The sequence below is a fragment of the Enhydra lutris genome, unplaced genomic scaffold, assembly GCF_002288905.1.
Source record: "Enhydra lutris kenyoni isolate GAN:26980312 unplaced genomic scaffold, ASM228890v2 scaffoldscaffold7, whole genome shotgun sequence".
Lineage (NCBI taxonomy): Eukaryota > Metazoa > Chordata > Mammalia > Carnivora > Mustelidae > Enhydra > Enhydra lutris.
This window is the reverse complement of record NW_019154091.1, coordinates 23,827,284-23,841,846: the sequence shown is the minus strand read 5'-3', so window position 1 is coordinate 23,841,846 and position 14,563 is coordinate 23,827,284. Positions and strand designations below refer to the sequence as shown.

Here is a 14,563-nt window from a genome sequence, read left to right as displayed (position 1 = left end):
TTAAAACTTTCTATCTAGGACTTGAGATCAAACAATACATTTGTCAGAAACTACATATTTTAGTCATTTGGTTTTGGAAATAATATTCAAGTGAAAGCAGCAAATTTGAAGAGTTTACTAAAGAAAATAATGACTCTCATACTCTTTCTGTTCATTTTAACCTCTTTGAGAAAGAGCTCGTTGTATTATGTAAGGTCAAACTTCAGCTTTCCTGAAATTTTTCCAGTCATTTACAAAGGTTGAATTTCTTTATGAAATGAAATACTACTCAAAATAATATGAACACTATCACATGGCCATAATTTTAAAGTCACTGATGACACACCTAATTCCAAGGGGTGCCCTGCATTGTTTCATAGTGTGTTCATTAATCAAAGGTCACAGTATATATGTTGCATTATCACAATTTTCTAATTAATTTATCCTTTATACATGCTTATACATGTGCCGATCGCATTTCATTAACTCATAGTTTTCTTGTAATGTTGTGCTTTCTTTCCATGTTCAAAGAATCTCTTTAATTCAATTTCTCTGTTTCTCCTCATACAGTCTGGCAGCCAGATATGCAACTCAGTCTAATCACAGTGGAATTGCAACCAGTCAAAAAAAGCCTACTAGGTCAGTTAATATCTCTAATTTATTGCTTGTTAGTGATGATAAAGTAACTGCCCAGTGATATTTTGTCCTATCATACTAAATTTTTTTCATAAATTACATACTTCTGGATGAAAAGTTTAGAAGACTGAATTCTTCCAAGTGGATTTCCATATGCATTTCTCCGGGATGAGCATGTCTGTATTAGATCATTAAATGGGTTCTGACTTCTTCTGTTTTAGTTTTGTTATATATACTGTTATGACTGGGCTGAAGTCTAGCTTCTAGGCTTAGAGAAAGTCAAGGAAAAGATGACTTTGAAGGCCCCATTCCTTCCAGGTTACAGAGTCTGGAAGTTACACGACAAGAATGTAATTGTTTTTGGAGATGGACATACATTAATTTCTGCATATTTTGAGGCAGAATTGAGAAATACTGACAGTTTTTTGTGGGAAGGTTAGCACCAGGTCACCAAGTTAACCTGGATTGTTCCTTTACGTATAATAGTATAAAGTTTTGCTTCTTTATGACATACAAATTTTAAAGACAGTCTGTTATAGGAAATGACTGTATGATGTACTGTATGATGTTTGGAAAATACTGATAGATAAATGTATATTGAAAGTGTATGATTTATTAAAAAAAATGTTAAGTTGCCGAAGGCATGATCGTACAGCTGAGTGAAGCCACAGCAAATGTGTTTTGCACCCTTGATTATTATGTGATTATACGTGACATCTCCCTCACTGGTGGCTTCCTAATCACTGCTCTGATAATGTATCGTATTATGCAATGTTTGACCACAAGGACTGCTTATGATGCCTTGATGTGAGTATGTGCTTTTTCTCTTGCCTTGGTTTTCTAAGTTATGTTCATTTCCATAGTAATTAAAATGATTCTGGAGAGAAAAATTTAAAGGGCATTTAATTTAAAGTAGGAAAAATGATGTAAATTCAAATGTGCAAAAAAACAGTGACCTGCCTTGTACAGTTTTTATTACCACTTATAAGACTCATGCATATAAAATATATTTTAAGCACATTAATTTAATAGAACATTTCTCTCTCTCTCTCTCTCTGTCTTTTGTTGGCTTCATTTTCATTTCTCTTTTTATTACTTTGATGAATGATCTGGATCTCTGGCTGCCTGTCAAATTAGGGTAATGAGAAGAGCAAATGGATTTTTAAATTTGTTTTAATTTGTTCTTCGGAAAACTAAAGATCACTTGCCTTCATGGGTCACAATAAAGATTAAAATGCATTTTAATTGCTTTCTAGAAACAGGTCAAGTTTCATTGCAAGCAGGGAAAGTTCTGTGACAAAATTTGTTTATACATGTGAGTTTGGAATGAACTTTCTAAGTCTGTAGCTGTGTCTGCAAGGATAGTTCTTAGATTTATTATGATTGGGGCATTTGGCCAAATTAATTAACTGAGTCCTTTTTCAGAGTGCAGTCATTGGTACTCAAAATTCCTGGTGTCTGTGGTTTTGTGCTATACTTACATACCCTGTAGATCCATCTGAGCAAAAGTTAAATGCTGGAATCATTTGGAAAAGTTTCCAATCTTGTACATGGCACAGCTTCTAATTGGCAAAACAGCTGAAGGAACTATTTATTAGCCATATGTATTTAAACTCCAGAATACAGTCAACATTTTGAAACTATTAACTATTCCAAGAAAGCAACACTTCTGTTTTTAAGCTGGTATTTTTATTTTCCTGATGTTCATTCCCTGTTGCAATACCTGTTACTATTTTAAAAAACAACTATGAGTTTTAAAAGTTTGATTTCCTAATAATTTATGGAAATAATATATTAATTATGAAGGTGAGTTAAAATATGAAAATAGTAACAACTGATCTTGAAATTGTGATATATCAGGCACAAATATAACAGGTATAAACACTCTGTCATTTTAAAAACTTAGTATAGAGAACAGTAAAAATTTCTGTGCTTCATTTATAAGGCCTGGAGTTTCATTTCTTTTAAAATAGAAATTATCTGAGCAGTACACAGTGACATTCACATGGTGGCAGCAAATGCTAGCAAAGAGGCTGACATCCTTTAGTACCATGTTGTTAAATATGACTTAGGTTGCCAATATTTGTTTTTAATTACTAGTTCTTAATTTATCCAGATTGTTTACTGTACATATATAATATGTTAGCAGGGTAGAGTAAAATACAGTGATTGTATATTGTAGGCACAATACATGAATAATTGATACTTGAAATTTCAAGATGGAAACTGCTTAAACAGTGACGGAAATGATCCACACTGATACTTAATTTTGGTCTGCATAGAATAACTGCAGATCACAACCTAACGTCAAACTTCCCCTAATTTTAACACAGTCTGCCTATTATTTCCTCTTGTCCTGTCTTTCATCCCCAAAGACTAGCTGAAGTCACTGTCCCTGTAGGTGTATTTTACATTGCCATTCTGTTAACAGAGATTTTCTGCTTCTGAGACCTGCATCTTTTCTTGTCATATCACCTTTGTGATCAGCTGGCCACACTTGTAAGATAATTAGCTAATGTCTAGGTGCTTATTTCTGGCAAAATGATTAAAGAAAAAAAATTTTTTTGAGGCAGACCTGTAAAATACAGATTAACTCGTGACTTTGGTCTCTGCATCATGCTTGAATCGGAATAGCTTACTACCTTAGATGTGCAATAAGCATTTGCTATTAGCAATTTGTTCAGTAACTTTATTCTTCTTGTTATTATCAAGTTGACTTATTAGGAAACCGCTATCTAAGAGGAAAACAAATGTCCCATACATCGAAAAGAACAACTTAACAACAACTGCAAATAGGTGATTAATACCTCGAGAACACAATACACTTGTGTTATTTCCCTTGCTTTTCATGTAATTGTTACAGTATTTTTAAGTCAAGGTGCCATTCATCAGAGGTGTTGTAAGTATGACTTTTTTAGTTAAAGGTTATTTTATTTCTAATCGCTCTACATTCTTAGTATCATTTGAGGGCATGTTTACTGAAAAGTGAAATAAGATTTTTCTGAAGATTCTTAATTCTTGTGTTTAGCTTATTTATCGCTTAAACCACCATTTTCTGCTAAACAGATTTTAGAACATCGTATGTTGTGCTTTTTCCACTAAGGCTTCCCCCATCAGAACCTCTTACCCCTTATCTTTTTGTGATCTACAAAAATGATGTAATTTTTCTTATACTATTTCAGGCTTCCAGGTCCCTCTAGGGTGCCAACCGCGGGCAGCAGCAGCAAGGTCCAGGGAGCCTCTAATTTAAATAGGAGAAGTCAGAGCTTTAACAGCATTGACAAAAACAAGCCTCCAAATTATGCAAATGGCAATGAAAAAGGTAAGTGTTGGCCTGTTACATCATTATGGCACAAGTCTAACGTATTGGTCTTGTAAATTACATGCTAAATCCAATATTTGAGCAGTGTTAATGCCTTTTGGAATGGAGTTGTTATCAGTGTGGTTTCATGTTTTCTAACTGCCCCCTCCTGAATTCCAGTTTTCTTCAGGGCTTTTTTTATCTGAAGAATATTTTAAGAGAGTAAAACTCATTTATTTTAAAGTGGCTAATTATAAACCCGAGTGTAAAATCTGTTTCCCCAAAACATTTCCTCTTGGTTGCATATAAATAGCACTTTCTTTTGTCTTTTTATGTTTTAGGAAAAATTATTATAAAATCATAAATCTATAGTAGGTTTGTTTGAGTCTTTAGCTTCAGTTGACATAAATGCCATAAGTGTTCTGGGCATCAAAACTTGAGTTGTAATTAGGAAGGGTATTTAATCTTTGATAGGAGCAGGACACAGAAATAATATGATCTTTGTTTTCTCTAAAGAGACAAATTATCCATGTTTGTTTTATTTTCTCGATTAGAGTACAGGCTAGAAATACCAGATCACAAAATCATTGGGAAAAAAGGACACTTAGTAGAAATCTGTGTTAAAGGCAAATTATATTTTAACCAGATGATACACAATTCTCTGTGTTGTGCACAGTGTACATTTAATGAGTGGCTTGCTTGATACATTACACTGTGGAACATGGGTTCATGTAAAAGACTGTGCATTTCACATCTAAACCACAAGATAATCAAGAACCTATACTCTCGTAGGCAGAGTGACTGAGTGAGGGACTAAAGCCTGTGGCTGGCTTTTGAGGTAGTCTCTTCAACTCCAAAGAACTTTAACTTCTCTTTACAGTATTTAACTTTTCATGCAACAAAACAAGAAGTTCAAAAGTAACAAACTTGCTTAGTTAGTAGAATAGCTGGCAAATTCAACCAGGTAGGAACTTTTTTGCTCAAATTAGATCATTTCAAATTGTTTCATACAGATGATGTGATCCAACAACCTTCTCTAATTTAGATATGAACTGACAGATAATCTATGAATCAAACACTTTAGTGAAAGTTTCTCATGCTTTAAAACAAAATTGGACAGAACATAAATCCCTGAAAGCAAGGCAGTGTGTCTTGATCCCTAGAATATTCTCTGTTCTTGAGTGGAGTGGGAAGAAAAGAAAATAATGTATAATTGGAAGTCAGGAGTTTGTCTTTAAAATTTAAAATAAAACCTCTGATTTAGGAACCTAAGAAATTTTACTGGACACTTATACTTTTCCTAAGGGAAAGGGAGACAATAATTACAAAAACTTTCTTCTTTGGTTTGTGACTTTCCTAGGGAGTGTCATACAAAGTCTGTATGTGCTATGAAAGTCTAAAGGAAAGTTCGTTTAGATATACAGTGTGTTGGATGAACTGTTCATATACCCAGTTTAAATACAGGATTCTACAATTATGTAATATTTTTGCAAGAACTACTAATAACATTGGCAAAGAGATTTAGAAATGCTTTAGATGATCTAACACTTTGGTATCATAATGTATCTGAAATTTTCAGTCATGTGAAAAGTTTTTCTGTATTTCTGGTATCTAAAAGTAAAAACCTAAAGGTAGACAAGGATTTCTATTTTTTCATAGCCATTCAACCTCTCTTATGAACAAAATTAGGAAGTAGTAATCTTTACAATACCCACAAGGTGGAGACAGACAACATACATTATAAAGTTTTTGATTCAAAAAAGCAGATTTCCTTAGGTCCACATCTACAGCAAAATACCAGGGTTTTCATTACTTTTAATTCCCAAATAACTAAAAATTCAATAGAATTGAAAGATTTATAATATGTCCAATATAGGCATTAAATGTCTGAAAACAGCCAATAAGAACTGAAGCATAAATTGCATCCTGTGACTGTTACATGGCATTTTCTGTTAACGTGGAGTTACAACTTTAGCAATACATCCAATATCAGTGTTTCTAAATTACCATTCTGTCATGCTATTTTGTATTTCTAAAATATTATCTTGGCACCTGGGTGGCTTAGGTGGTTAAGCATCTGGCTCCTGATTTCAGCTCAGGTCATGATCTCAGGGTCATGAGATGGAGTGTCACATTAGGCTCCACATTCAAGGTGGAGTCTGCTTGAGATTCTCTCTCTCTCCCTCTCCCTCTGTCCCTTCTGCCACTTGTGCACACACACTCTCTCCCTCTCTTTTAAATAAATAAATAAATAATCTTTTATTTTTTTATTTTTTTTTTAAGATTTTTTTTTTTTTTAATTTATTTGACAGAGATTACAAGTAGGCAGAGAGGCAGGCAGAGAAAGAGAGAGGAAGGGAAGCAGGCTCCCCGCTGAGCAGAGAGCCCGACGCAGGGCTCGATCCCAGGACCCTGAGATCATGACCTGAGCCGAAGGCAGAGGCTTTAAACCACTGAGCCACCCAGGCGCCCCAATAAATAAATAATCTTTTAAAAATTAAATTACAAGAGCAAACAAAACAATAATAAACATCACACACAAAACAATTTATAATTTAGTCTTTAGCCTATTAGAGTGGTCTATCATTTTGGATAGGAATGTTTTATTTAATCTTTTTGACATGGATATTTATAGTGGTAGCACAATCTATATAAAAATAGAAGATTCCTCTACTGACAAGGTGATCTCTGTCACAGACTGGCCTGCGTACATATCCTAGATATGATCAAGTAAGGTGAAAACTAAGTCAAAGTTTTCAAATGTCACACTATTATAATGACAGAATTCAGAAAGTACTAATTTGAGTATTCTAATCAATTGCTATTCCTTTTTTAGTTATTAGAAAGCATAACATATAAATTTAACAACTTAAGATGTTTTACTTGAGGGATTAACCAAATTGTCTGCAGTGTGTTCCCCAAATGCTTCTACGTGGAAATATACTTTCTACTTTCTTTAACAAGTCTTGGGTGATGAGTTATATGAACCACTTGAAGAATCTCTAGAATTTGTGATAGAAAATAAAGACTTATTCACAATTAAAACAGTTTCATTTCCCTATTAAAAAACATACTGTTGAAAGCACAGTAGCTTTATACCTGTATAGCATTGTAAAACTAACTTATTTTCAAGCTGTGTGACTGATGAAAGGAAATAGAGAAATCACAAACTACCACTTCGAAAAATCCATCTAATATCATCGTGCTACTAATACAATTCAAGAACTAGGGTGTTCATTTCACCCTTTTACCAAATGAGTTCTAATGTCAGTGAATGGAGCCATAGCTGCTCCTTTGCAGAAAAGGCCGCAAAGATGGAGCCATAGCTGCTCCTTTGCAGAAAAGGCCGCAAAGAAACGTTGTTATAGTCGGAGGCCATGGGGTGGCACCCTTCTGCTGAAATGGAGTGTGGGAACAGATTTTTTTTTTTCAGAACAAATGGTGACATGAAGATATCGCTGTTTGTGGAGAATTTCTTCTGAGAGTCTCCAGTTTCTTCTCTTGGTGACCTGCCATTCAGATACTGACAACGAGTAATACGTTCTGATGCCTGCATTTATCAGTTTGCCTGTATATTATGGGCAAGATGTATGCTTTAAAGAAAAATTAAATATGTGTTCCCTGGAAATCAGGGATCATGTGAAAAGAATGCCCTGGTTCATTTATATCTACACTTTCCATGTTTGAAGCAGCTTTTCTTAAGAAATCATTCTTGTACAAAATTTGGGTATTAAATATAAAAAAAGCTACACAGTTTCATATTATTAGGAATGTAAATATCGCTAGATTTACTTGGAATTCAGTATCTGAATTATGCTCGGTAAACACTTGTCGCTTGACAGAGTTTGTTAGCAGAGAGTTGTTTTTTGTGTTGCTAAGAAACATGCCACGGTACTGGAGGGCATTTTGCCATCTTTTGATTGTTTCTCCCAAGTGATTCTTACATTGTACCTGCACATCTACTAGAGAGATGTCCTTTCTGTTCTCCTGGGTCCCAAGAAAGTGTCTTCTGCTATGGAAGGTTCACTTTCCTTTACACTCAACATAGATTGAAAAGGATTGATACTGAGAATTTGGCAACATTGATGTTAAAATTTTAAAACTATAAGGTTAATGTGAATGTTGCATTAGTCATGGAACTTTGACTGCTAAAATGCAGCTATCTGATTCTTAATTACTTTTTTGTTGCTGTTGTTGTTAATTGCTCTGAAATTACTGTAGTGTCAAAGAACTAAACTGTTTATTTTCTTTTTGAGGCAATACAAATGTATTTTACTTATTATATTGCTTTATTAGTGACTGAATTATGTGTTTCACCATAACTTTTTGCTTTATTTCCTTGAGACTTAAAAAGCCTAAAATAAATGTCAGATAAAAATTATAGGCTAAGATTAGGGATTTTCATGAGATAATGTAAGTAGGTACATGTGTTAGTTGATACAATTAAAGAGACCTGAAAATAAACTGAGGGTTGCTGGGGTGGGGGAGTAGGGATAGGGTGGCTGGGTTATGGACATTGGGAAGGGTATGTATTATGGTGAGTGCTGTGAATTGTGTAAGCTTGATAATTCACAGAGCTGTACCCCTTGGGCAAATAATACATTATATGTTAATAATTTAAAAAAAGAGAGAGATGAGAATATATGTTGTTTGCTTAAGTATAAATGCTTACATGTTTAGGTGTGCACGTATTATACATGCCTGTACATAAATTACATACTTTTTCCAAAAACTGGCTGGCGAGTGAAAGCTTCCCTAAATTTCACGATACTCCACAAAGTGGCACTGTAACATTGCGTGAGCAGAACGGACAGCTCCTCTAGGCTCCCTGTAATCCCATTCCGTGTTTCTGTTAGGTCATCCTAAAGTTGACGATTGAGACATTGCACGAGTAATCATTCATGGAAGGCCGTGTGCTCAGGTGAACAAGGGCCCAGTTGGTAACAAGACATATTCGGATTTGAATGCTACATCTTTTTAAATTAAAAAAAAAAAATTAATCCTTTAAATGGTTCAAATGTATTTTGGTGCGTTCTTGTGAAATGGGAATCTAAGGTGACTAATTGCCACGGTCACATCAATAAATCATTTCCTTCCTTTCACAATGACCGGTGATACTGAAGTTTCCCTGTATTTAGCAGGGATCAGAGATAACAGGGAGTACAGTGTCCCCTACACAGTGAATGCTTGAAAATAAATGGTGCTATTGTCATCATTTTTGTTACTTGGTATATTGTTATTCTGTTGTTACTTTTTAAGTTGAAAGCTGGTTTGCTTGCCTCTAAGCACCATACTATTCAGCAAGAAGAGGTAAATAGGTTGAAGCCCATCCCTGCGTCCTTTCTCAAGACTAATGGCACTGTTGACAACATGGCACTAAACTCTAAAGCTAGCTAACATTCCACAGAGAAATGTCCTTATCTATACTTTCCATATACCTGTTGTGACTATTAAATTTGTCCATGTGTATTAATTTTACTAGAACGAGATTGGCACTTTTTTCCGGGTCATCAACTTTGTGTGTGTCTGTGTGTGTGATAATATAACTAAAAATTAACTCTGTCAATTTATATATTTTCTAAGCATGAATTAAAATCTATTCCTACATCAGCTCAGAAGGATGTTGCAGGTAGGTTACCCAAGGAGATAGTATGTAAGGGACTAAGTAGAAAGGGTCTCCTATCATATTCTCCCCACTTGTATTTGGCTCATCGAGGAAGAGGGACACCGTGCTTCAAGGAGTTACCCAAATATCTTCACTACTGTGACAAACATGTGGCTTTCTGGAGAGCCACACCAGCAGAATTTCTGGGTAGGCAGTGAACACATAGAAACAATAGAGCGTGAAAAGCCTCCAAAATTTAGAGTCAGAAAAACCTGAGCTCCCATTTTGATTTTCTCTTTTCTAAGTTTTATTATATGTGTGAATTGGAACAAGTTGCTTTTGCTTTTTAAGCTTCAGTTTTCCCATTTATAATAAGAGAAATCATAAGTATATTGCAGATTATTAAGGGTTTAAGTGAGATCCCTTGTATGAAGAGCTTTCAGTGTGATACTCTGGATCAAAGTGCTTGGGGAACAAGTAAGCAGTTGATAAATAATATTATTTGGTTGTAGCAGAGCTGATGATGGGGTATGTGGAGGTGGAGGAAGAGGAGGAAGGAAAGGAGAACGAGTGGAAGAAAATTTCTCTTTAGGGTCTAGAGACCAGAAGGCAGGGCTGAAGGCAGAGACAGGCTCTGCAAATTCAAGGCAGATCCATTGCAAGAGTGCCTTTAAAAATATGTGCATTAGGGGGCGCCTGGGTGGCTCAGTGGGTTAAAACCTCTGCCTTCAGCTCAGGTCATGGTCCTGGGGTCCTGGGATCGAGTCCCACATCGGGCTCTCTGCTTGGCGGGGAGCCTGCTTCCTCCTCTCTCTATACCTGCCTCTCTACCTACTTGTGATCTCTGTCTGTCAAATAAATAAATAAATTTTTGAAAAAAAAATATGTGCATTAGATATCTGGGCATTTCCTCATACCTAGATAACAACTCATTCATAGTCAGAATCTGACTTTTCAACATTCAGAAAAATACCTGTGAGACCGGGCTACTTAATATTGAACGGGGAAATCAGAGAGACTAGAATCTGTGGCAGTACCCACTTCCGAGGAGCTGCACGTGCTAGCTTTTCCTCCGCTGCTGTCATGCACGCTTGACTGTGAGGAGTGCAAGGAGACTCTTATTATTCCAGTGACTTTGTGATGTACAACAACTATGATTTGCCCTCTTAATGAGACCTGCAGCACCTCACTGTTGCTCAGTAGAGACAGGCTGTGGACAGATTGAGGGTGGAGCTTCCAGAAGTGGTTTCCATGTGGGTACTCACCTGAGAATGATTTTACACTGTTACCGTGACCATGACTGTGGTTTGGATGTGGATGTCGTAATTTTGAGTCTCTCCTGACTCATTTCTGAGAGTAGTGGTGTTGAAATTCCTCTTCTGCACTTGAACTGTTGTGGCAGTCTATCTAGCTGATGGCTATACACTTCAGAAGCCTCCTGCCACATTCTCTTCCACCTTTTCCTCATTCCCACGAGAGCTCCCAGGCACACAGGGATAAGAGTATCCTGACTTCTTAACCGAGTTGCGGAGACACAGAAGCTCCGCACTAAATAGGTGGCCATCAGGAAAACCTGACCGGCTTCTTTTGTTTGCAGAACCCCCTGCCACAAACTGTCAAGCATCCAGTGAATTCAGAACTGGATGAGGTTCTGAAAGTTCACAGGCAAAGAATATTCATGCTGCACAGCTAGGGAACATTGAGAAATTCAGTCCAATTGGGTACTGTCATAAGAAACATTCTTGAGAGCCGATACTGTCAGCAATTGCCAGGATTTCTGAGTCCATTCAACCTTTGTTATTCAAAACCTGGTTTGTGACCAGCAGCAACCTCTTCCTCTGGAGCTTGTTAGAAATGCAGAATCTCAGGGCCCACAGCAGATCTGCTGAATCACAATATGGTGTGTAGTCCATGGGCCCTCATGTCACTTACATGCACAGTAAAGTTTGAGAACCTCTATATTAAGTTGATCATGTAGGATGTCAGACAGTCTATGCACAATCATAATAGGCATGGTCTTTGCTTTAATGGAACCTACAGTATAGTACGAAACAGGCAATTTCACCAGAGTTATAATGGTTATAGGAGAGGAAATGATAAGCTATGGAAAAATGCAAAGGAGCCACTGAATCTGGACTTGATGCTGGGATGATCAGAAATGGGGGTGGGGATAATGCTTTTGGTTTCTTTTTTGGTTTTTGGTGGTGGTTGTTGTTGCTGTTTTTTCCGAAGGAAGTGAGGTCAAAGTTCAGACCTTACCAATAAATGGGAAATATTCTGAAGACATATTTGGTAGGCATTTCTTTCTTTTCTTTTCTTTTTTTTTTTTTAAAGATTTTAAAGATTTTTTAAAGATTTTATTTATTTAGGCATTTCTAACTGCAGGTAGTCAGTGTGTTCATTCTGCTACTGAGAATTATTCAAATTATGACGAAATGTTACCGGTTTCTGGAAGGGATCTTAATATGTAAGTGAAAAAAATTTAGAATTACTTGTATTTAAAAGATTGAAGTACCTGTATTTAAAAGAGATTGAAGTAAAAGATTAAAATCCATTAACAGAGAGTGACTGTATTTGAGACATTGGGTACTTTGAAGCTTGTTGGATTTGTTTTGAATTAGTCAAAACTGTTTTTCAGAACACATTACTATTTATGTACAAAACTAATGGATTTCTACAAATATTCTAGAAATGGACACAATTACAGAATTAACACGAATACTGAAAAAAATCAATTTATCATCATAGGCTGTACAATTTACGTATACCATGTAAGCATTTTAACTTTTCAGTAAACTATTACATTTTAATGTAGAGTATGTGTGTACAGTCTTACGTTAACTTTTGCCAGTTGAAATATGGAATTGTAAAAAAGCAAGGAGTATTAGAATTAAAGTTGGTATACTATTTTTTTTCATTATTTTTATTAACATATAATATATAATTTGCCACAGGGGTACAGGTCTGTGAATCGTCAGGCTTACACACTTCTTGGCACTCACCATAGCACATACCCTCCCCAATGTCCATAACCCAACCACTCTCTCCCTACCCTTCCACCCCCGCAGCAACCCTCAGTTTATTTGTAAGATTAAGAGTCTCTTATGGTTTGTCTCCCTCCTGATCCCACCCTCTTTCATTTTTTCCTTCCCTACCCCTCAACCCCCCTGCCCTGCCTCTCAAATTCTTCATATCAGAGAGATCATATGATAATTGTCTTTCTCTGATTCACTTATTTCGTTCAGCACAATACCCTCTACTTCCATCCATGTCATTGCAACTGGCAAGATTTCATTTCTTTTGATGACTGCATAGTATTCCATTGTATATATATATACCACATCTTCTTTATCCATTCATCTGTTGATGGACATCTAGTTCTTTCCATAGTTTGGCTATTGTGGACATTGCTGCTATAAGCATTTGGGTGCACATGCCCCTTCGGGTCACTACATTTGTATCTTTAGGGTAAATACCCAGTAGTGCGATTGCTGAGTCATAGGGTAGCTCTATTTTCAACTTTTTGAGGAACCTCCATGCTGTTTTCCAGAATGGCTGCACCAGCTTGCATTCCCACCAACAGTATAGGAGGGTTCCTCTTTCTCTGCATCCTTGCCAACAGCTGTTGTTTCCTGACTTGTTAATTTTAGCCATTCTGACTGGTGTGAGGTGGTATCTCATTGTGGTTTTGATTTGTATTTCCTTAATGTGGAGTGATGTGGAGCACTTTTTCATGTGTCTCTTGGCCATCTGGATGTCATCTTTGCAGAAATATGTATTCATATCCTCACCCATTTCTTTCTTTCTTTTTCAATTTTTTTTAAAGATTTTATTTATTTATTTGACAGAGAGAGAGATCACAAGTAGGCAGAGAGGCAGGCAGGGAGAGAGGAAGAAGCAGGCTCTCTGCTGAGCAGAGAGCCCAATGTGGAGCTTGATCCCAGGACCCTGAGATCATGACCTGAGCAGAAGGCAGAGGCTTAACCCACTGAACCACCCAGGCGCCCCCCTCTGTGTACTTCTTGATTGGATTATTTGTTCTTTGGGTGTTGAATTTGGTAAGTTCTTTATAGATTTTGGTAACTAGCCCTTTTTCTGTGATGTCATTTGCAAATATCTTCTCCAAATTCTGTCAGTTGTCTTTTGGTTTTGTTGACTGTTTCCTTTGCTGTGCAAGAGCTTCTGATCTTGATGAAGTCCCAATAGTTCATTTTGCCCTTGCTTCCCTTGCCTTTGGGGATGTTTATAGGGAGAAGTTGCTGTAGCTGAGGTCGAAGAGGTTGCTGCCTGTGTTCCCCTCAAGGATTTTGATGGATTCCTGTCTCACATTGAGGTCTTTCATCCATTTAGAGTATATTTTTGTATGTGGTGTAAGGAAATGGTCCAGTTTCATTCTTCTGCATGTGGCTGTCCAATTTTCCCAGCACCATTTGTTGAAGGGACTGTTTTTTTTTTTTTTTTTTTTCCATTGGACATTCCTGTTTTGTTGAAGATTAGTTGACCATAGAGCTGAGTGTCTATTTCTGGGCTCTCTCTTCTGTTCCATTGATCTGTGTGTCTGTTTTTTTTGCCAGTACCATACTGTCTTGATGATGACAGCTTTGTAATAGAGCTTGAAGTCCGGAATTGTGATGCCACCAACTTTGGCTTTCTTTTTCACCATTCCTCTATTTGGGGTCTTCTCTGGTTCCATACAAATTTTAGGATTATTTGTTCCATTTCATTGAAAAAAAAATTGATGGTATTTTGATATGGATTGCGTTAAATGTGTAGATTGTTTTAGGTAGCATAGACATTTTCACAATATTTGTTCTTCCGATCCATGAGCATGGAACGTTTTTCCATTTCTTTGTGTCTTTCTCCATTTCCTTGATGAGTACTTTATAGTTTTCTGAGTACAGATTCTTTGCCTCTTTGGTTAGGTTTATTCCTAGGTATCTTATGGTTTTGGGTGCAATTGTAAGTGGGATTGACTCCTTAATTTCTCTTTCTTCTGTCTTGTTGTTGGTATATAGAAATGCAAGTGATTTCTGTGCATTGGT

General features: G+C 36.4%; 1 protein-coding gene across 2 annotated transcripts in view; it reads left to right on the top strand.

Moving 5' to 3' along the window:
* The window catches only part of LOC111142108 (neuron navigator 3), a 387,056-nt gene that overhangs the window by 158,141 nt on the left and 214,352 nt on the right, over positions 1–14,563 (top strand). For both annotated transcript variants that reach the window (XM_022495074.1, XM_022495073.1), the window contains exons 6-7: positions 550–618; positions 3,798–3,937. In XM_022495074.1, coding sequence (XP_022350782.1) covers positions 550–618; positions 3,798–3,937 — 209 coding nt within the window. The remainder of the gene's footprint in view (positions 1–549; positions 619–3,797; positions 3,938–14,563) is intronic.